This window comes from Notamacropus eugenii, chromosome 5, assembly GCF_028372415.1.
Source record: "Notamacropus eugenii isolate mMacEug1 chromosome 5, mMacEug1.pri_v2, whole genome shotgun sequence".
NCBI lineage: Eukaryota > Metazoa > Chordata > Mammalia > Diprotodontia > Macropodidae > Notamacropus > Notamacropus eugenii.
The window spans coordinates 420,624,927-420,648,759 of NC_092876.1; the positions used below are offsets into that span (position 1 = coordinate 420,624,927).

Sequence of the window (23,833 nt, forward strand, 5' to 3'; positions counted from 1 at the left end):
TCTCAGGCCATGGAAGAGCTCACAAAGGATTTTGAGAATAAAGTAAGAGAGGTCGATGAAAAATTGGGAAGAGAAATGAGAGAGATGCAAGAAAATCATGAAAATCATGAAAAACTCATTGGTAAAGGAGACACAAAAGAATACTGAAGAAAATAACACCTTAAAAAAGACTAGGTCAAATGGTAAAAGAGGTCCAAAAAAATCAATGAGGAAAAGAATGCCTTAAAAAGCAGAATTGGCCAAACAGAAAATAAGGTCCAAAAGCTCACTGAAGAAAATAATTCTTTAAATATTAAAATGGAGCAAACAGAAGGTAATGGCTTTATGAGAAACCAAAAACCAATAAAAGAAAACCAAAAGAATGAAAAAATAGAAGACAATGTGAAATACCTGATCAGAAAAACAAAACAAAACTGACCTGGAAAATATATCTAGGAGAGATTATTTAAAAATTATTGGACTACCTGAAAGTCATGATCAAAAAAAGAGCCTAAATATCACCTTTCAAGAATTTATCAGAGAGAGACCTGCTGTAGTTCTCCCCCCATAGCCCATAAAATACCTGTAAAAAATGATTCTAAACAAATTCTAGACCAGCAGAACCCACAAAACGACAAAGTGAAAAAGATTTCCAGCCCAAGACAGCTTGGAAAGCTGACAGGAAAGGTATATCACACCAGGCTCAGAGCAGAGTGCAACCCAGCCTTGGCTGCACAGCACAGCACAGACAGGACTGGAGCAGGCCTCAGGGCACGGAATCACAGGTAGCAGCTGCATTTCCCAGATTTCTCAACCCACAAACACCAAAGTCAGCTTCAAGGGTCAGTGAGAAAGCTCTTTCACCTAGATGAGAAGGGAATGAGATCTGGTCCCAGGCCCAGGGTTACAGCAGCTTCCATTTTTGGAGCCCTCGGCCTGAAGACCCTAGGGAAATTGAGCAGATGATCTGGGTCTCAGTCCTGAGTGATGGTCCTGGGGTGTGGAAGAGCACTGGCATGGTGGAGCTGGAGGCGATTGTGGAGAGGGAACCCTACTCACAGTTCCAGGACAGAAAAGAGTGCTTGTTGCTCCCAGACCAGAGTGCAGGCCAGGAGAGGAGTAAACTCTCCCTTGATTGTGCCACCTTGGAGGAAGTGAGAACTTACAGGTCCCTAGAGTATACCCTTCACTTGACAAAGGGCTCAAAAATCAACTCACTGGCTGGGAAAATGCTCAAAAAAGGAAAAAAAAAAATAACACTATAGAAGGTTACTTTCTTCGTGAAGAGGTATTTTCTTCCATCCCTTTGGATGAGGAAGAACAAAGCATCCCATCAGAGAAAGACATAAAAGTCAAGGCTTCTACATACAAAACCTCCAAAAAAAATACGCAATGGTCTCAGGCCATGGAAGAGCTTAAAAAGGATTTTGAAAATCAAGTAAGAGAAGTGGAGGAAAAACTGACAAAAGAAATGAGAGTAATGGAGTTTGCTAAAGGGGACCCAAAAACATGCTGAAGAAAATAACACCTTGAAAAATAGACTAACCCAAATGGCAAAAGAGATCCAAAAAGCCAATGAGGAGAAGAATGCTTCAAAAGGCAGAATTAGCCAAATGGAAAAGGAGGTTCAAAAGCTCACTGAAGAAAATAGTTCTTTAAAAATTAGAATGGAAGCTAACGACTTTATGAGAAACCAAGAAAATACAAAACAAAACCAAAAGAATGAAAAAATAGAAGACAATGTGAAATATCTCATTGGAAAAACCACTGACCTGGAAAATAGATTCAGGAGAGATAATTTAAAAATCACTGGTCTACCTGAAAACCATGATCAAAAACAGAGCCTAGACATCATCTTCCAAGAAATTATCAAGGAAAACTGCCCTGATATTCTAGAAACAGAGAGAAAAACAGAAATGGAAAGAATTCACTGATCATCTCCTGAAAGAGATTTGAAAAGGAAAATTTCTAGGAATACTGTAGTCAAATTCCAGAGCTCAAATCAAGGAGAAAATATTGCAAGTAGCCAGAAAAAAACAATTCAAGTATTGTGGAAATACAATCAGGATAACACAGGATTTAGCAGCTTCTACACTAAGGGATATAAGGGTTTGGAATATGATATTCCAGAGGTCAAAGGAGATAGGATTAAAACCAAGAATCACCTACCCAGCAAAACTGAGTATAATACTTGAGGGAAAAAAAAATGGAATTTCAATGAAACAGAGGACTTCCAAGCATTCTTGTTGAAAAGACCACAGCGGAATAGAAAATCTAACTTTTAAATCCAAGAATCAAGAGAAATATGAAAAGGTAAACTGGAAAGAGAAGCCTTAAGGAATTCATTAAAGTTGAACTGTTTACATTTCTACATGGAAAGACATTATTTGTAACTTATGAGACCTTTTTCAGTATTAGGATAGTTAGAGGGAATATATGTGTGTGTGTGTGTGTGTGTGTGTGTGTGTGTGTGTGTGTATGGGTATAGTATATATGTGTAGGTATGTATATGTACATGTGTGTATACGCAGAGGGCACAGTGTCAGCTGAATATGAAGAGAGAATATCTAAAATAAATAACATTTACTGTTGAATGGAATATACTAGGAATAAGAGAAAGGAAGAGGTAGAATGTAGTAATCACCTCACATACAAGAGGGAAGAAAGAGCTTCTATAATGGAGGGAAACAGGGAGGAGATGAAAGGAAATAATTGAGCCTTACTCTCATGGGATTTGGCTTAAGGAGGGAATACACACCCAATTGGATATGGAAATCTATTTTACCCTGCAGGAAGGCAAGGGGAAAGGGGATAGGAGAGGGAAGACAATAGAAGGGCCGATAAACTGGGGAAAGGGATAATCAGAAGCAAGCACCATTGTGGGAGGACAGGTCAAGGGAAAGAATGGAATAAATGAAGGGCAGGATAGGACAGGGGGAAATGTGGTTAGTCTTTCACAACATAACTATTATGAAAGTGCTTTGCATTGTTACACATGTATGACCTATATTGAATTGCTTGTTTTCTCAATGGGAGTGAGTAGGGAAGGTGGGAGAGAATATGGAACTCAAAGCTTAAAGAATGAATGTTAAAAATTGTTTTAGCATGCAACTGGAAATTAAGCTATACAGGCAACAAAGTACAGAAATCTATTTTGCCCTACAGGAAAACAGAGGGGAAGGGAAATGGAAGAAGGGTGGGTAAAGAAGGGAGGACAGACTGAAGGAAGGAGGGCATGGGGTGCATTCTGTCCTGGGGTGGAGAGACATGGGGAGAAAATTTTGAATTCAAATTCTTGTGGAAGTGAATGTTAAGAACTGAAAAATAAATAAACTATATATTAGAAGAAATTATCAAGGAAAACTGTCTTGATATTCTAGAACCAGAGGGTAAAATAGAAATTGAAAGAATCCCCTGATCACCTCCTGAAAGAGATTCCAAAATGAAACTCGCAGCAATATTACAGCCAAATTCCAGAACTCCCAAGTCAAGGAGAAAATATGGCAAGCAGTCAGAAAACAACAATTCAAGAATGTGGAGTCACAGTCAGGATAACACAAGTTTTAGCAGCTACTACATTAAAGGATGGGATGGCTTGGAATATTATATTCTGGTGGGCAAAGGAGCTAGGATTGTAACCAAGGATGATCGACCCACAAAAACTGAGTATAATCCTTCAGGGGAAAAAAAATGGACATTCAATGAGATAGAGAGCTTTCAAGTATTCTTGATGAAAAGACCAGAGAGCAACAGAAAATCTGACTTTCAAAGACAAGACTCAAGAGAAGCATAAAAAGGTAAGCAGGAAAGGAAAATTATAAGGGTCTTAATAAGGTTAAACTGTTTACATTCCTACATGGGAAGATAACATTTATAACCCATAAGCCCTTTCTCATTATTAGGGTAATTAGGAGTATATATAGACATAGGACATAGGTATGAGTTGAATTATGAAGGGGATATCTAAAAAAATAAAATTAAGGTGTGAGAGAAGAATGTACTCAGAGAAAGAGAGTGAGGCAGAATGGGGTGAATTATATCACAAAAAAGAGGTAAGAAAAAGCTTTTACAGTGGAGGGGAAAGGGGTTAGGTATGGGGGAGTGAATAAACCTTACTCTCATCAGAATTGGCTCAAAGAGGGAATAACATACACATTCAATTAAAGTATAGAAATCTATCTTACTCTACAGGAAAGTAGGAGGGGAAGGTGAAGGGTGAGGTTGATAGAAGGAAGAGCAGACTGGGGGAGGGGTAGGCAAAAACAAAACACTTTTGAGAATATTATGAATTACAAAAGAGCAGGTAAAAAAATATTTATAGCATGTCCATTCTGGAGACAAAGAATCAGAAAACTGAATCAGAAATTGAGGAGATGCCCATCAATTGGGGAATGGCTGAACAAGTTGTGGTGTGTGATTATGATAAAATACTATTATACTTTAAGAAATGATGAGCAAGATGCTCTCAGAAAAACCTGAAAAGGCTTGCATGAGCTGATGCAAAGTGAAATGTACTGTTCAAAATAACAGCAATACTGTAAGAGGATCAGCTGTGAATGACTTAGCTAATTCTCAGAAATACAACTATCCAAGACAACTCTGAAGGACTAATGATGGATGATATCCATTCCCAGAGAAAGAACTGATGGTGACTCAATATGGACTGCAGAATACTTTTTTTTAATTTTATTTTTCTTGAGTTTTTTTATCTATATTTTCTTTCACAACATTACTATTATGCGTAAGTTCTGCATGACTACACATGTGTAACCTATATCAAATTGCCTGCCTTCTCAATGAGGGGGATGAAGAAGGAAGTAGGGAGAGAATTTGGAACTCAAAGCTTATTTTTGGTTTCCTGTCTTACTAATCACAAAAAACATGCAGTACATGCTAAAGACATTTAGACTCTAAATACTTTGCTGTTTCTTTAAGCAAGCTGATGATAGAAATTGCAGGAATTATTAAATCAGTTTCTATTTATGAAAGAACCCCAAAATAATGGGTAACGACTATATTATATATAATACCATATATATGTATATGTGTGTGTGTGTGTATATATATATATATATATATATATATATATATATATATATATATATATATATATAAAATCACTGTGATTTTTTTTAAATATTAGCCCAATCACTCAAAATATAAGCATTCTTACCTTAACAGAATTACAGAAAGCCTCAAACATACCAACACTTTTGGCACTGAGCTGCAGGTTTACCAATCCTTCCATTGTTAATAAAATACCCTGGTGTTGTACTGGATCTTTGCTAGATATAACCACTACTCCAGAGAGCACCTCCTACAAAGAGAAAAAAAGAGTCACAATGTAAATTAACTAGTTCATTCACCTTGACTCACTTTTGCCAAGAATAAAGTTCTAAAAGGTAAATCGCACCTATTCATACACCATTTCACAAGACAGAAGAATACCAACAAATGTTTGTTATTATAGCAACAACAAAGATTCTGGTGACGTTAAATTTCATAACTCCAAATTAAGTAATTTATATATTAGAACTCACAACAATCTTTTAAGCTGAAGAAAAATCACAGTCAGTCCCAATGGAGTTATTTGTTAATTGCTGATAGGGACAGAAAAGATCTGTGATTTTACTGATACATGAAACTTCTGGATAAGGAAACTCCCTATACAATGCCAGTTGGCACCTTTGCAATTTAGTCTTAGGGAAAGGGTTCATAACCTTTTTTGGGTCATGGAGTCCTTTGCAAGCCTGTGAAACCTAAAGACCCCTTTCAGAATAAGATTTTGAAATAAATAAAATACCTAGGATTACAAAAGAAACCAATTATGTTGAAATACAGCAATCAAAATATCAAACAAGTTCAAGACTCTAGATTATGAACTCTTGTCTTAGGTAACTGCCTAAAATACAGAGAGGTTAAATGACTTACTCAGAGACATACCACCTGAATGTGAAAGAGACAATTCTTAAACCCAGGTCTTCCTGGTTCTGAAGCCTGCTCTTTATCCACTACTCCACATTCCAATTACCTAAGCAAAAAATTTGGTGAATCCTCTCAATAAAATAAGTTTCATAAAAAATACTCAACATTGTCAATAAAATACAAAGGTCATCACAGAACCTATATGAAAAATTTCCAATAATTCCCAGATTTCCAGATTTATAATTTAGGCTTAATGTCCATCTAAAAGCAAGATTTCAGATGGTCCTTCAATCATTTAAGAAAGATTTTGCCATACTATTTACTTAAGGATATTTAACAATACCACTTTCTTTACTGGATGATACTTCTTAATTTGGAACAGCTAAGTGGCAAAGTGGATAAACATCAGACCTCATTTCAGGAAGACTCATCTTTCTGAGCTCAGACACTTAATAACTGTATGACTCTGGGCAAGTCACTTACCATTTACCTCAGTTCCTTATCTGTAAAATGAGCTAGAGAAGGAAATGATAAACCACTCTAGTATCTTTGCCAAGAAAACCTCAAAAGAATCGGACTCGACTGAAACCAATGAACAAGAGAACAACTTAACTTCCTTTCCACTGTTCTTATACCAAATTTGAAGGTCCTTAAAATCAGTAGGTTTGTATGGCATTTAAAAAATATATTTCTAATAATAATATGACTCCTGGAAAATACTACACATATGCACACACATCAGTTCTGCTACAAGACTTCTTTTGAAAATACAGATTTGTTCTGTCCCAAGTGATATATTAGGGAATGATTTAAACAACACAGATTTTCCATTTGCTCATACTTGATTTCATCTTTAAGAAACAGGTAGAATGCAGAAAACTTGCCACAATCATCCACACCCATAAACACCTCTGTAGTGCTAATGCAATATTCACAGAACCTACAGTGGCCATGAATATGACAGCACACTTCTGAATCGTGAACTACAACAGACTCTCCGCACGGAAGACAGAACCAAAACATTTATTCAGACTCCAGAAAGCCAAATCCCACCACCGGAAAACCAAGTCCATCATAGTAAAAAAGACATCTACACATAACTATGCAAAGGACAACACCATCCCCAAGCCTTCCCCCTGCTAGGCTTCCCACAAACCAGCTCCCTTAAACAAATCACAAACAAGCTCTCACATGCTAGCCAGCTGCCTGCATCCTTCCTAGCTCTGACTGTTCCGGCCAATTTTCCTCTCAGCCCTGCTCTAGCTCTGCCTCTTCCTGTTCCACCCTTCCTGCTCCACCCCTTCAGTGAACTCCTCCCTCCATAGACTTATGTGACTCAGGATTCCATGTGACCAGAGCAGGTTACATGGGCTTATTAATGAATGGGAAAGATCTTCCCCATTAAATTACCAGTACAGCCTTGTGTTACAACTTTCCTTCCAATTTCAAACAATCCTTCTTCTACCACTTCATAATAACTCACAAGCTACAACTCTGCCCACTTCTACAAGCAAACCAGATCTTTTTTTAAGGTAAAATGTCATATGTTGTATATCTTCTACTGCAGCAGAAACTCTGAGTGGAGGAAAGCTGGTTCTTACCAATGCATTCCACCTCTCCCCCCACTTCTATCATGTCCTAGGACATTTCTCACCCAACAGTCTGAGGAAGGCCTAGAAAATCCCTAGTTTCATTCTATTAAATAATTTCAATACACTTCCCCACCAAACCTTTAACCATTAATAAAATTAACATATGTGAGTCCTAATCTAAGTGACAAAGTAGAGCACATGTATGCTATAGAAAAAGATACATGGTGCTAAGAGAATAGGAGAATAAGTTGTATGTGTTGGCCATTCACAGTTTGTAATGTAAAGGAAAACAACACTGAAAGACTTCACCACTCAGGGAGTTGTACAAGTCACGCAATGATCTGTCACATCGAAGACTTCTCAACAAAGACACAACAGACTATGCAGCATGAGGCTGATACATGGCACTTCTTTGCTAAAAAGAAGAAGTCTATGTGGGAGGAGGGGAATGGATGGGAAGTGGCAGATGTTAAAAAAAAAACCTAATAAAATTAAACAACAAAAAAAGTAACAAACATGAAACTTATAACCTTTTTTTTTTTTTTTTAAGCTGGGCAAGGTGGTACACAACAATAGTCCCTGCTCCTGGGGAGGCTGAAGCTGGTGGAACATCTGAGTTCAGTAATTCTGATTTGTAGCAAGGCTAAAGTCAATCTGGTGTTCGCACTAAGTCTGTCATCAATATGGTGAGCCCTAGAAATAAAATACTAGGATCAGTAAGGAAGGGTGAATCAGTCCACTCAGAAACAGAATAGGTCAGAACTTCAGTGCTGATAAAAGGTTCAGGACAATGAATGGCTGTTCGTAAGAATTATGATTTTTGAAATATATTATTTGATGTAGTCCTAATAGTACTTTAAGTGGTCTTAATGCTTATAAAATATATAGGCAATAATACCGTTTTATACTTTTCCATTGTTTTGACTCAAGCTAACCCTGTGTCAAACAACCATTAATTGCTTGTCAACTGCAGTGACTTGAGAGGCACTAAATCAACTCAAACTTTCATCCCCCATCCAAGCCAAGTTACAGATAGATAACTTCAGGAAACATCTGGATCTGATTAGGAATGCCCTCTTCCACATCTTGCATTGATTATATGTTCTCAATCAAGCCCATTTTTAGGATATAAAACTTCTCTGCTTAGATCGTTATTTTGAGTGTATACTACCCTGGGATGACACCTTCTCCCTTCAATGGGGTGAGTTTCCTTGAATGCAGGGCGGACAAACCTCTGTCTGTATTGCCATAGCACGTGTGTGTGTGTGTGTGTGTGTGTGTGTGTGTGTGTGTGTGTGTGTGTGCATGCTTATTGTGTATACTGGCTATACCACATAATAATAAAACTCATTTTGTACTAGCTTCCCAAGTACCAATTTCCTGTGAATCTACAATCCAAGTCTTTGCTTTAACTCCAGTGGTGAGGTCAAATACAGCAATTGGAATTTCTGGAAAAAGAGACTGGGTTTCTGGAAAACAGGAAAGAGAATTAGTAGTTTGGGGTTGGGCAAATGGGAAGGAATTATGAAACTGGGTAACAGTATTTTGAATCCTCTGTCAGTGTTCAGAGAGTCACTAGTACAATATTAGAGGCACTCTACATAACTAAAGGAGTACATCCCCTTTGTACAATTGCTTGTTTCATATAATGCAACAAGCAGGAATCCTCAGGATCCTTCTGAATCAGAAGGAAGACGTGTTGCCTCCTACCCAAAGCTAAAACTATTCTGTGTTAAAAAGCAGACTGTATTAGAAGACAGTTTAAAGGAAAGCGCAGAGTTTGCTGTTTCCCTTGTGGTAAGAGAACCTAGTCCAGGTTTCTGACCCCTAACCCTTGGCACAAGGCTTCCAGGTATAGTCATCTTCTCTCTTTTTTTTTTTAAGCAGTTCAACTTTTTATATTAATAAAATCAGAAAATGTGCAGAACATACAGTACCAGCATCTAAACTAATAAAATAAGCAATTATTAAACCAACAGTGACTTAAAGTTCAATCTTTACATTCAGCAAGTTTAAATACATTTTTGCATATATCTGTGTCAATTCCTCTTAAGAACCCTGATGAAGTTGTCTGTTCTATCCAAAGATGTAAATTCCCCAAGATCTCTGCTGGAAACTGCTAGCAACCACCTGCCACCAAAATAAGCAATGTAGGAAGAAGAGTGTTAAAATTTTTTCAATAACAGGGCTGGTTAAAAATAACCATTTTAAAGACTCCCCTAATCTCAATTCCAACCTTGATGAGATGACTGGGGACTTCTTGATGAATGACACTGCCTACTTCCAGGGTCACTCCAAAACTTTTTAGTGACAACTCAAAGAATAGTCATCAAGACAGATACTAGTAGCCTTTCTGAGCATCAGGAAAAAAGCAGGTCGCTAAGGTGCCCTGAGCTCTAGGTTCTGCTCAAGCAGAAGCCAAAGAAGTTTTGCTATTGGCTAAATAAACTATGCTGAGCTCTGTCAAGCTGCTGCCATTTGCTCTGTCACTGCAGTCTTAAAAAATCTCCAGGATCTGCCGAGGAGATCTTGGCAAAACTGACACATTGGGGCCAAGGAGGGAGCAGCTCCTGTGATGCCCGCTGCCTTTCAATGGACACTGGTGGCTTAGAGAAATACTCACCGTATCCTGTTTTCTTTGCCTGCTCTAAAATCGCCTGAGGGACCCTCTAAGAGAAATGTTCCCTGGTGTGGGAAATAGGGATGATTTTGTGGCTAACCCACAAAACGGATGAGCAGCAAGCATAAGACAGGAAGGACCTGAAGAAGCCACCCTGGATGCAGTTGTTCACATCCTGTTCCTCAAAAGTATAATGGCCCCCTCCTAATGATGGCTCAAACTGATATTACACTGTGTCCATCTGTGTTCATCCTCTGTTTTTGAAGACCATAGTATCAGAGAAATGATGACATGACTTGCACCTGACTTTATTTTGAGTGAGGGAGGGCTGTGCAAAGTCACCTGCCTCACTTTCTCCTCCTGAGACGTCTGGATCCAGTGACCAGATATTCATCAGGATGAGTGGAAACAGCCCAGGATGCAATGGGAGACATTGGCCTGGATTGTCTGCACACAATGAAGAGAAATAAGAAGGGGCAGGACCCTCAGGTACTCCCAGGAGAAGATTCAGGGAGCCAGAATACTGACCTTGGGACAGTGCACAAAAATACCCAAGGACACCCAATCTGCCTTATAAGGGCACTTCTGAGAGCTGGGTGCTGCCAACTGGATGCTTTCAGTTAAGTCAGTGAGTAAACTGAGGGCTGTCCTGTCAAGGAACATGAAGAAAAGGGAGTACAGGTCAGTCTAATTCCAAGGAATACTGAAATTCATCATGGGATACCCAAACCAGTGCAGGTACTACATGGACACACTATCATGGGTAAATGTACTACAGGTAACTTAGAAGCGGGTCTCCCCTCCTCGTTCTCCAAGCATAGGTTGTCATACCTGATAGTCATCTCCCTTAACCCATTTTAGGCAAGGAAGGATGTTAAGAGGTGTCAGTTTCAGTCTTAGGACAAATCCAAAGCCCTGATACCAATAGCAGGCTAAATTCACTGGCAACTAGTCTAGCTCTCCTTCCCTGAGTTACTAATGCTCCTCAGTACAAACCTAGGCAGGAGAAAAAGGCACAGCACCAGTAATTAAGGATTTATTGCATGAAGGTACTATTATCCCCACAGCATCCCCATTCAACTCTCCTATCTGGCCAGTCTAGAAAGAGGAAACAAGGACTGTTACTTCACAAAGGATTACAAGAATCTTAACAAGGTTGTTTCCCCTATTAAGTCTCTTCTGCCTAACATCATAGAGACTACTGAGAGTATCCAGAATGCTCGATGTGAATGATTTGGCATGACTGATCATGCTAGCATGTTTAATTTGGTTCCTATCTCCCCATAAAGTAAGTTTCAGTTTGCTTTTATTTTTGAAGGATCATGATTCATGTTCACATGCTTGTCCCATGGGAAAAACAGCAGTTGGAGACAGGGACAATCATTTTGTGGTCAAAGGCAGTTAGTTTCCCACCTATAGACTACAAGGCAGTGGCTTCTAGACACCAGCAAGGGCAGAACTCAGCTCTGGTTGATATATATTTTTTTTTCATTTTTCCATTCTAGAACTGCTTTGAAAGACAAGACTCCCATACTATGCTTCAGGAGGAGCCATAGCACAAATCATAATCCAAAAACTAAGCTGCAGATGAGCAAATGGCAGCAAACTCTTACTAAAATAAAGAAAGACTAGGGACTAAAGAATTCCAAGAAAGAATCTGAGAGGAAAGAAATAACTCTGAAATAATCAGGTAGAAACTCAGAAAAAAAAGACTGGTCACAAGAACTCCATGACTGATCTGAAAAAAATGAAAGAATGGCTGAAATAAGAGTTAAAAAATAAAAGTAATACACTTGGAAAGAGAATGGCTTAGAGCAAAAACCAGAACACTTACTTATTCAGTTAGGTGATAACCTACAAAAGACAATCATCCAAAAGTAACTCAATGATTCAATGAGGTAATAAGAAATAAATCAAAAGATTCTTCTTGGAGCAGAGCCAAGATGGCAAATTAGGGGCAGCCACCCAGCTATGCTCTTCCCAACATTCCCCTCTAAACCATTTTAAAACAACATCTCAAATCAAATGTTGGAGTGGCAGAGTCACTAAATGGTCAGAGTAAGACACTACTGATTAAAACAACTCTTCGGTATCACTTCATTTCTATCAGAAATGACAAGTGCTGGAGGGAATGTGGAAGAAGAAGTACATCTATAAACTTGTTTGTGGAGTTGTGAACTGATCCAACCATTTTGGAGAACAATTTGGAATTATGCCCAAAGGGCTAAAAAAACCCATGCATACCCTTTGACCCAACTACTAGTTCTACTACTGCCCACTACTAGGTCTGTATCCCAAAGAGACCAAAGAAAATATAAAAGGATCTATATGTACAAAAATATTTATAGAAGCTCTTTCTGTGGTGTCAAAGAATAACAAATCAAGAGGACGCTCATCAGTTGGGGGATGGCTGAGCAGGTTATGGAGTATGATTGTGATGGAGTACTATTGTGTTATAAGAAATGATGAGGGGGTGGTTTCAGAAAAACATGGTAAGACCTATATGAAATGATGCAAAGTGAATTGAAAAGAACTGGCAGATCATTATGCACAGAAACAGGCAATGTTGCAATCAATGATGGTCAACTGTGAAAGACTTAGCTACTTTCATTAATACAATGATCCAAGATAACTCCAAAGGACTCATTATGAAAATAATGAGTTCTCTCCCTTCGACTTGTCTAACAGGTAAACACAAAATGAAGTATAATTTTTTTCACTTTATTTTTGTTGCTTTAAAAAAAATAAGGTTAACATGGAAATGTTCTGCATGATTTCACATGTATAATTAATATCATGTTGCTTGCCTTTTCAGTGAGTGGGGAAGAGATGGGAAAAAAAAGAGAATTTGGGACTCAAAATTTCAAAAGAAAAAAATGCAAAAAAAAAGTAAATAATTGAAACATTTTAAAAATAACTTTTTTCCTACATTTGAAACACGAATGCAGGAGACAAGAGAAACCTTGAAAGGTGGAAATATTAAGGAAGTTAAAAGGAAATGATGATCAAATGAAGCAACTAGGTGGCATAGTGGGAAGAAAAAACTTCGCTGGAAAAGTCTGGCCAAAAATAGGTATAGACCAAGCACACCATACGCAAAGACAAAGCTCCAAGAGGTACATGATTTAGACATGAAGGATGACATCATAATTAGATTAGAGAAGATAAGATGATTCACAGGAGATAAAATAAGCAATTTTAATTATATGAAATTAAAATTTTGTTTTTGCACAAGCAAAAGAAACCAAAAAAAAAAACCCCCCAAAATTATTTTTGCACAAACAAAACCAGTGCAGCTAAAATTAGAAGTAGAAAATTAGGGGCAAGGAGAAATCTTTGTAACAAGTTTCTCTGATAACCATCTCATTTCTAAGATTTATAGAAAAATGAGTCAAACTTAACAGAGCCATAAGCAGTTTTCAAAGAAAGAAATCCAAACTATCACTAGCCATTAAAAGAAGTTCTAAATCATTAATAATTAGAGAAATGCCAATTAAAATGACTCTAAGGTACCACTTCACACCCATTACATTATCCTCTGTCCCCCTCCTCTCCTATCCCACTCCCCCTCACTTTCCTGTAGGGCAAGGTAGATTTCTATACCCCAATGCCTGTACATCTTATTTCCCAGCTGCATATAAAAACAATTATTAACATTTCTTTTTCAAACTCTGAGTTCCAAATTCTCTCCCTTCTTCCTTCCCCATCCACCTTCATTGAGAAGTCAAGCAATTCAACATAGGTTATACGTGTGTAGTTAGACAAAACACTTCCATAACAGTCATTGTGAGTGTGCAAGGACTGTTTCTGATAGACTTGGCCCTTCACAGCAATGCAAGAAATCTGAAATATTTCTAAAGGACCCTTAATGCAAAATTCCATCCACATCTAGATGAAGAACTATGGAATTGGAATGCAAAATGAAGCAGACTCTCTTTTCTTGTGTTAACTTTTATTGTATTTTTTTCTCATGGTTTCTCCCATTTGTTCTAATTCTTCTATGCAACATGAGTAATGTGAAAATGTGTTTAATAAGAACATATGTGTAGAACCCATATAAGATTGCATGTCATCTTGGGGAGGGAAGAGGAGAAAATTTAAAAAGTTGGAAATGATTGCTGAAAACAAATTAATTTTTTAAAAAATAGCCATGTTGTAAAGATTATATTTTCCTTTCATCCTATCCTGATCCCATTTATTCTATTCTCTCCTTTGACTCTGTGCCTTTTCAAAAGTATTTGCTTCTGACTATCCCTTCCCCCAATCTGTCTTCCCCTTCTATCATCCCCCCTTCTTTCCTATAGGGTAAGATACCCAATTGGGTATGTATGTTATTCCCTCCTTAAGCCAGATCCAATGAGAGTTAAGGTTCATGCATTCCCTCTCTCCTCCCTGTTCCTCCACCTTGTAAAAGCTTTTTCTTACCTCTTTCATGTAAGGTAACTTACCCTATTCTATGTCTCCATTTCTCCATCTCCCAATATACTCCTTTCTCATCCTTTAATTATATTTTTTAGGTGTCACCCCTTCATATTCAACTTACCCTGTGCCCTTTGTTTATACATACATACCCACATACATACCTATATTCCCTCCAACCACCCTAATACTGAGAAAGGTCTCATGACTTATAAATACCATCTTTCCATGTAGGAATGTGAACAGTTCAACTTCTATGAATCCATTATGATTTCTCTTCCCTATTTACCTTTTCATGCTTTACTTGATTCTATTTGAAAGTCAAATTTTCTATTCATCTCTGGTCTTTTCGTCAAGAATGCTTGAAAACTCTCTATTTCATTAAATATCTCTTTTTTTCTCTGAAGTATTATATTCAGTTTTACTGAGTAGGTGATTCTTGGTTGTAATCCTAGCTTCTTTGCCCACCAGAATATAATATTCCAAGCCCTTCAATCCTTTAATGTAGAAGTTGCTAGATGATCTTGTGTTATCCTGATTGTGTTTTCACAGTACTTGAATTGTTTCTTTCTGGATATTTGCAATATTTTCTCTTGACCTGGAAACTCTGGAATATGGCTACAATATTTCTGGAAATCTTATTCATTTTATATTTGTGTGATATATATCTGTATGTATGTATAGATTTTCTGACTCCCCGATTAGGATAGGGGATTAAAACTTTTATACTTATACCCACAGTGCCTGACACATACATAGTAGGTACTTAATACTTGTAAACTGATTTTCTTATAGTACAGTAACATTCTATTACATTCATGTGTTCATCTCTTTGTATTCTGCCTCAAAATGTCTCCACTGAAAGCCAAACACTGGTCACAAATCTCCTTCCTCTCTGGTAGTGAACCCGTTCTTGTCCAAAAAGTCTCGAAATCCATTGGCATCCCAGATTTTCACTCCTTTGGCAGAGAGCTCTTTAGCATTTGTGGAACCCTCAATAAACCACAGCAGTTCCTCCAGCACACCCTTCCAGAATACACGGTTGGTTGTAGGCAGAGGAAACTCATCTCTGAAGTTGTAGCAGGCTTGCAAGCTGACTTGCAAGCTGAACAGGCACTGCTGGTGTCGGTGCATTCTTCCTTCTTGCAGCCATGCTGGATGATGTGCTCGATCTGACCCAGATACTGCTTCTCCCTGAGCAGTTCAGGTGGCAGGCTGGGGCCAGGACTAGGGCTGGGGCCCGGGTCAGAGTCCAGGTTGGCGGTGTAGGCATCCTGGGTCTCAGCTCTCGCCTCCAGGGCCAGTTGGCTCTGCAGCTTGAAACCTGAGGCAGGTATGACTGGAGCACAGGGAAAGAGACCAGGGGAGTAGAGAGCCTAGGCCGGCCCCCTCATTGGAGTCTTTTTTCAGGTTAGTCTATTTTTTAAGGTGTTATTTTCTTTGGTATTTTTTGGGTCTCCTTCAGCAAGCTGTTGACTCAATTTTCATAATTTTCTTGTATTATTCACATTTCTCTTCCCAATTTTTCCTCTACTTCTCTTACATGATTTTCAAAATCCTTTCTGAGCTTTTCCATGGCCTACGACCAATTCATATTTTTCTTTTAGGCTTTTGATGTAGGAGTTTTGACTTTGTTGCCTTCTTCTGGTTGTATGTTTTGATCTTCTTTGTCACCAAAGTAAGATTCTACAGTCTGAGGCTTTTTTTTAATACTGTCTGATCATTTTCCTAATCAAATACTTAACTTTCTAATTCTTTGTCAAGCTAGGACTCTGCTTCCAGTGGAGGATGGATGGTGTACTTTGGTATCCCAAACTTCACAGGTTTTATGCAGCTGTTTTTAGAGATACTTCTAGGTGCCTGTAAATTTTCAGTTCTTCCAAGGTGGTATGATCAAAGGGGAGGTGTTTACAGTATGATCAAAGGAGAGGTGTTTACTCCTTTCCTGGCTTGTACTCTGGTCTGTGAGTATCCATAAGTACTCTTTTCTGTCTTGTAACTGTAAGGAGGAATCCCTCTCCACTGCACCACAAGATCCACCATGCCAGTGTACCCCCTCACCCTAGGACTGTCACCCAGATCGAAGCAGGGTAAAGCAAGAGAATCCTGCCTCAGTGCCAGCAAAGAGATTCCTGCAATCACCCTCTGATCAACTGCTCGACCCACAGTGTCTGTGGGCTAGAAGCTCCAGAAACTGTTGGTGCTGCTGCTGTTACCACTTCTACCTCCGCCAGCCTGAAACTGGGGTCAGACCATACCCCTCTCTCACTCAGATCTAACAGAGTTTTCCCACTGACCTTCTATGCTGTCTTTGGCATTGGCAAGTTGAGATGTCTAGAAACCACCACGGCTGGCAGTGATTCAATTCCCTAAGACCTGCTCTCATCTGGCCATGACTACGCAGGCATACCCACATTGGATTGTGGTGCTCAGCTCCCAGCCCAGTGCAACAGAACTTTCCTGCTGACCTTCCAGACTGTTTTGGACTAGAGACTTGTTTCACTCATCATTCTGTGGGTTCTTCAGCTCTAGAATTTGTTTAGAGTCATTTTTACAGGCATTTAGAAGGAAAGCTTAAGCAAGTCCTCGCTAAAGCAGGAATTCTTAACCTTTGTCTTCTATAATAGACCCCTCTGGAAGTTTGGTAAAGTCTATGTACCCCATCACAGAATAATGTTTTTAAATGTACAAAATTAATCAATAAATGTAAGTGCTACTGTGTGCTTAGCACTGTGCTAATAAAATTCATATTATTACAAAGAAAATCAATTACACTGATTTTTAATTTTTTAATTAAAATTTTATTTTTTCTTTTTCCCATTCCCAACCATTGAAAAGAAAAAGAAAACCCTTAAAACAAATAGGCATAGTAAAGTAAAACAAATTCCTGCATCAACCATTCCTCATTCCGAATCTTGAGTCTATCATGTTTCTGTCAACACTGAAATGCAGCTATCAAAAATTTTTTTAATTTAAAACTCCCCACCTAAAGAAAAATCTAATTGAAATAGAAGAGCTAAATAAATAGTAAAATAATAATTGCTGAGGATATGTATGTGCTCTTTCTAGATTTAAATAAATCTAAATGAGAAATAAGAAATCAAAATTTAAAAGATTAAACTAAACTAAAAATCTGAAAAGAATTTTGTAAAGCTGAATGATAAAATAGATGACTACTGAATGGGAATCATAATGGTGATATATGGGAATCACATTTGCCTAGAATCATTACAAAAACTGATGATGATCACAAAAGATAAGATATGTATAATTCAAAAACTTTTTCACAAGCAAAATAATATTAGAAACTAAAGGAAAGCAACTGGGAAATTTTCTCACATTTTTGGAAATTTCACACCAAATTTCATTGATACAGAGCTAATATTCAAGATACATAAAGAATGAATATAAATACATAAGGACAAGAGCTATTCCCCAGTAGAAAAGTGGTCAAAGGATTGCAAACGATTAACAACCACATGTAAAAATGTTGCAAATATCTAATAAGTGCCAAAACAACTCTTTTCACTGAATACATAGTAAATTGGCAAAGATGACAAAAGATGTAAATTATCAATGTTTGGGGAGTTGTGAAAAGACAGGCACACTAATGTAGTTTTTGTAGATCTATAAACTGGTTTATACCTTTGAAAAGCAACTGAGAATTATTCAAAGAGAGTAATTATACTGTCCACACCTTTTGATCCAATGGTAGGCATATATACCCTAATGAATTCAATGACAGAAAGAAAATTTCATATACAACAAAATCTTTATCGCTACTACACTTTTTGTAGTAGCAAAGAAACGAAAACAAAGTATATTCTAATCAACTGAGGAATAGATAAACTAATTGTGGCACATGAATGTAATCGAATATTACTGTACTATAAGAAAATCAATTTACAAGTATTTATTAAGTACCTACTATGCATCAGGCACTGTGGATATAAGTATAAAAAAATTAATCCTCTATCCTAATGGGGGAGTCAAAAAATCTGTACATACATACAGATATACATCACATAAATATATAATCAATAGAAATATCTATCTGTAAAAGATAATTTGGGAAGCAGGATACTAAAAGTTGAAGGGGAAAACAGTCTTTATGAAGAAGACAGTGCTTAAATATTTTTTAAAAAGAGAGGGATTCTAGAGGATTCTGAGAAGATGGTGGAGTAGGTCAGAAAATTCCAAGCTCTCAAGATTTTCCCCCACAAAAGAGATAAAATAACACCCCAGGGAGAAGAAAGTTAGAGTAACAATAAATAAGAATAGGAGCACAAAGGGGGTCCTCCTGGGACAATCTGAGAAGATCTGAAGGAAAATCCCTAGAAGAAGTAAGAAGAGTATGAAGTTTGAGAAGTGAAAAGTAAATACCTACAGGCTATGGTCCACTGAAACAACAAGCAGTAAGCCTGGGGCTAGTTGGGTTGAGAGGCCACCAGACCCCAGCCACAGGAACTTTTATCTCCTCCCATTTCTTCTGAGCCCCAGCCCCCAACCAGTGATGGGAGCCAGGTGTCTGAGCCAGGGAAGATGGAGGGAACTTCTGCTAACAATGATCGCCAGACCCAGCTGTGGTGTGGAGAATGGCAGTGGGGAGAAGGAACCAGCACACACCTGGTGAGTGCTGAATCAGTGCGGCAGGTGGGCCCTGGCTGTGGATGCTTACAGAAGACTGGAGGTTTGGCTTTGGCTCCAGTCTAGAGAGGAGAACTGAAGATCTAAGGCCAGAGGTATCACCCCCCATTCTCCAGGACTAGAAGTGACTACAAAAATTAATTAAGCTATTATTCCAAAAAAATGCAGCACAGATAAAAAAGAAAGACTCCAACCACAGAAAGTTACTGTGGAAATAAAGAAGACTAGGGTTCATCTTCAAAGGCACCCTCTTCTACCCCAAAGAGTAATATCAAATGGTCACCAGCCAAAAAGAACTTTAAAAAAGCTTTAAAAATCAAATGATAGAGATTGAGGAAAAACTAAAAAAAAAAAATTAAAAAAAACTATCCAAGAAAAACAGGATTATGAAAAGAAGACCAACCAATTAAAAAAGGAGATCCAGAATCTTAAGGAAGAAAATAACACCTTGAAAATTAGAATTAGGCAAGGAGAAAAGTCATGAGACCAAGAAATAATTAAACAAAATATAAAAAATGAAAAAATAGAAGAGAAAATGAAACATCTTACAAGAAAAACAAATGATCTGGAGAACAGATAAAGAAGAGAAAACATAAGAATAATCAGAACAGTTGAAAGTTAGAATCAAAAAAAGAATCTTGATACAATAACATAAGAAATAATTAAAGAAAGGACAAATCCTGAAGCATTAGAACAAGGTGGGAAAGTAGAAATAGAAAAAAAATCCATCAATCACCACTTGAAGGAGATCCTATGAGGAAAAACTCATAGGAATATTATAGTCAAATTCCAAAAACCCCCACTCAAGGATAAAATATTAAGTGCAATAAGAAAAAATCAGTATAAATATGACAGTGCCACAATTAGAATCACACAAGACCTAGCAGCAGAGACATGAAATGAACACAGATCTTGGAACATTATATATCAAAGACCAAAAGAAATGGGGTTCTGGACAAAAATATCATACCCAGCAAAGTTAAGCATAATCCTGAATGGAAAAAAAAATGGACATTTGATCAACTGTCAGACTTCCAGGACTTTGTTAAAAAAAAGAAAAAAAAAAGCAACTGAACTTAAGGGAAGATTTGACATACAAGAACCAAAAGAAACAGGTACATACCAAAGACTGATTATAAAGGATTCCATAAGGACAGACCATTTACTTTTATGTATGTAAAATGTAAAATATATGTCATTAGCAATTAGGTAGTTTGTAAGAAAGACTGGGGTACACCTGAGTATGATATGACTTTAAAAAGTAAAATAATCTAAGAACATTTAAAAAGGGTAACTACCTTATACAAATGAGGTGCAAGAAGAAGAACCAACACAGAGGAATTAGATGGGGGAGGAGGACTGTTAGCTCTAGAAATTTACTTTCATCAGGAATAAGTTCAAAAGGAACAATACATATATATCTAGAAGAGCATAAAAATCTTCTAAATTCACAAGAAATAAAATGGTAAGTGGTTAGGAAGGAGTGAGAAGATAAGGGAGGGTGAGGAAATAGGTTAAAAGGGGAACAAATAAGAGTGTTGAGATCAATGAGAATGGGAAGATAGAGCAGGGATCTTTAGAGGGGATGCTGAGAGAATAGGTTAAAGGGGGTATAGAAGGATGTTTAGATTTACGGGAATGGGAGGATATGGAGGGATCCTTGGAAGGGGGGTAGGTAAAGTAATAGGAGGACAAGGCAGTGGGTAGAAGAGGAGTCAGGAAGAACAGGAAACAAAAGATACACACAAACATAGAAACAAAAATCCGATGTAGAATTTGTTAGGGAAAGTATATGTCTATATATGTATGTGTGTGTGTATATCCACGCTTAATTGTAGCCTTTTGGGGGGAGGAAAGGGAGGAAAAAAGAGAGAGGGACTCTATGAGGCAGAGATAAAGAGGGAATATATTCTAGCCATGTGGAACAGTTAGTGCAGAGGCACAGAGACAAGAGATACCATGTGCCAAGCAACATACTAAGTGCTGGGGATACATAAAAGAAGCAAGACAGTCCCTGACCTCAAGGAACTTATAATGTAATGGAGATTATGATATCTTAATGTAAATATTATTGTTTTGTAAGAAATGACAAGAGGGACAGTTTCAATGAAACCTAGGGAGTCATATGAACTTGAGCTGAACCCAGGAACAATTTATACAAGAACAACATTGTAAAGAGAAAAAACCTTGCAAGAAGCATGCTATCTACCTTCTAACAAAGAGGATTACCTGATGAACTCAAGACTCAGCATAGTTTTGGACATGGCCAATGAGGAAATTTATTTGCCTGACTATGTATATTTGTTACAAAGGATTTGTTTTTCTATTTATTTAGCAGGGGTAGGTGAGGAGAGAAAATAAATGCTTGTTAACTAAAAATAAAAGTTTAATACAAAAATAAAAACATTCCTAAAACTGGTGAGGGTTCTGTAAAAACAATTCACAGTAATCCCTTGCTGCCAACTGCTGAATGAGATGGACTCCTTGCTGGGCAAGTTTAGCTAGACTGACACACATCGTAACAAACTAAGAGACAGAGACTGCCAGTCAAAGACTGCCTGACCCAGGCAATGGTTCAGAAAAAGAGATTTCAACTGAAAAGGACTCTCTGTACTGCACCCCCAAATGATGGTAGAGGACAGAATCCAGAAGGAACATGCATAGTAATTTATGCATAGTAATTTAGCCAAAATCTTCTAGTTTACAGATAGACCCTTCAGAACACAGCACCACTGCTAGCTAATGTAACTGCTCTACCAATAAAGCTTTAGGTAAACAAGACCACAATATTGATGATGAAGACTGAGATCATACATACATCAACCAATACAGGGATAGGGAGAGCAGCCAGCAGGTCACAGGAGACAGAAGACTTTCCAGCCAGTAATAAGACTAACTTACAACGTCACAGGGAGACCTAATGAAATTGTTACACATATAGCCAGGTAATTATGCTAATGTTTAGCTATGTAATATGTGCCTTGCGTTCACTGAAGCATATTTAAACATGTTTAATTATGCTTATTTTACTGTTTTTTATGCTTATTTCCTCTGTACTGACCTTATGTCTTCATACTGGTATTATGCCTGTATCTGTAGTTGGATTCATTTGTTAATTGTTTAGTTTTACCGTTAGCTATGAAAGCGTAATGGCTTATTTTGCTATTTCGTAGGCCTACTGATAACTGCTTTATTTATGTTTGCTGTTACACATATTTGCTTTCATTTTGAAATGAAATACTGACGTGATTATGTGTACATCATGTATTCTTCAAGTTACTCAGACAGCACTGCAGCCTGAAAACTGATGCTGTGCACTAAGCTTTGTATTGTTGATGGCTATTTGTTGTGAAGGACTATCTAGAGTGATTACCTGGGATGCTGTGCTAATTATCTTTGTTCTGTGGTGATTAAGACAACCAGGTCTGGACAAACTGAATCCTAGGATGTTAAAAGAAATGACAGATACGATTGCTGGGTTACTGTATTAATGATTTATAAAAGATCCTGGAAGACACAAGAGGGTCACATCACAGGCTCAGAGAGAAGCAAAAATTCTTTCAGTTTTCAAAAAATGTAGGAGGGTAAATCCACAAACTTCAGGCCTCTGAGCCTACCTTCCATTCCAGGAAAAAAATTTTCACAATGTATTACTACAAGTATTGTTTGTGAGCACTCAGAAAAAAATCAGCAAAGCTTCATCAAGGACAGATCATGCCACACAACCTCATTTCCTCTTCTGACAGGATAAACAGAATGGTGGATAAGTAGAAAGCTATGTTTAAACTTGACAAAGTTTTTCATGCTGTCCACTCATATGGACAAGATAAAGATGAAGTTTAGCTAAAAAAAAAAATACCTGCTCTAAGCTGCAGGATGAGAAAAAAGAGGCAATTTGAGAATTGATGTCAACTTAGAGGCTGTCACTTATCACTGCTTTAAATTAATCAACCAATCAACAAGAAATTTATTAAACACTTACCATGCACCAGGCACTGCCCTAGGTACTGGAGATACAGAAGACAAATGTGAAACAGTCCTCGTCCTCAAGAAGTTAATGGGAAAATAGAACCACGAGGAGCAGTGTGTATGTGTGCATACATGTGTGTAGCAAATGAAACATACACACAAAATAGATAAAAAGTGATTGAGACCACTAGCAGCTGGGAGGAATTAGAAAAGGTCAAATGAAGGAGGTAGCATTTGAGGTGAGCAAAGAAACTTGGCATTATGAGTCTAAAGAAAGAAGAAAGTGAGTTCTACACATCGAAGTCAGCTTGTGCAAAGGCACAGCGATGGACTGTTTTCTACGAGTACATGGAATCATAATTATCTTAAGCTGGAAGAGGCCTCAGAGTCCATTTACTCCAACATCTACATTTTACAGATGAGGAACTTAAGGCCAACACAGACTAAGCGATCTGCCCATCTGTCACACAGATAATAAACATCAGAAGCAGTATAGGATAGCTTAAATGATGAAAGCCAAAGGACACCACAATTCTGTTGTGTCGTTGCAGAGATTTCCTAATGTTGACATTTTTTAAGAAATATCACCCACAGCCCAGGTGAGGTTATTGCAAATTCTCAAAGTCAAGAGACATGTTCAGGTGGTTTTGTAGCTCTTTGAACACAGACAGCTGATTCAAAA

At 37.7% G+C, this 23,833-nt stretch overlaps 1 protein-coding gene and 1 pseudogene across 2 annotated transcripts in view; both read right to left on the reverse strand.

Annotated features, from left to right (window-relative positions):
- Window positions 1-23,833, reverse strand: part of VPS26C (VPS26 endosomal protein sorting factor C) — a 74,595-nt gene that overhangs the window by 49,327 nt on the left and 1,435 nt on the right. For both annotated transcript variants that reach the window (XM_072614970.1, XM_072614969.1), the window contains exon 2: window positions 5,153-5,296. In XM_072614970.1, the coding sequence (XP_072471071.1) occupies window positions 5,153-5,296 (144 nt within the window). The remainder of the gene's footprint in view (window positions 1-5,152; window positions 5,297-23,833) is intronic.
- Window positions 5,306-16,578, reverse strand: LOC140504070 (thymidylate synthase pseudogene; annotated as a pseudogene).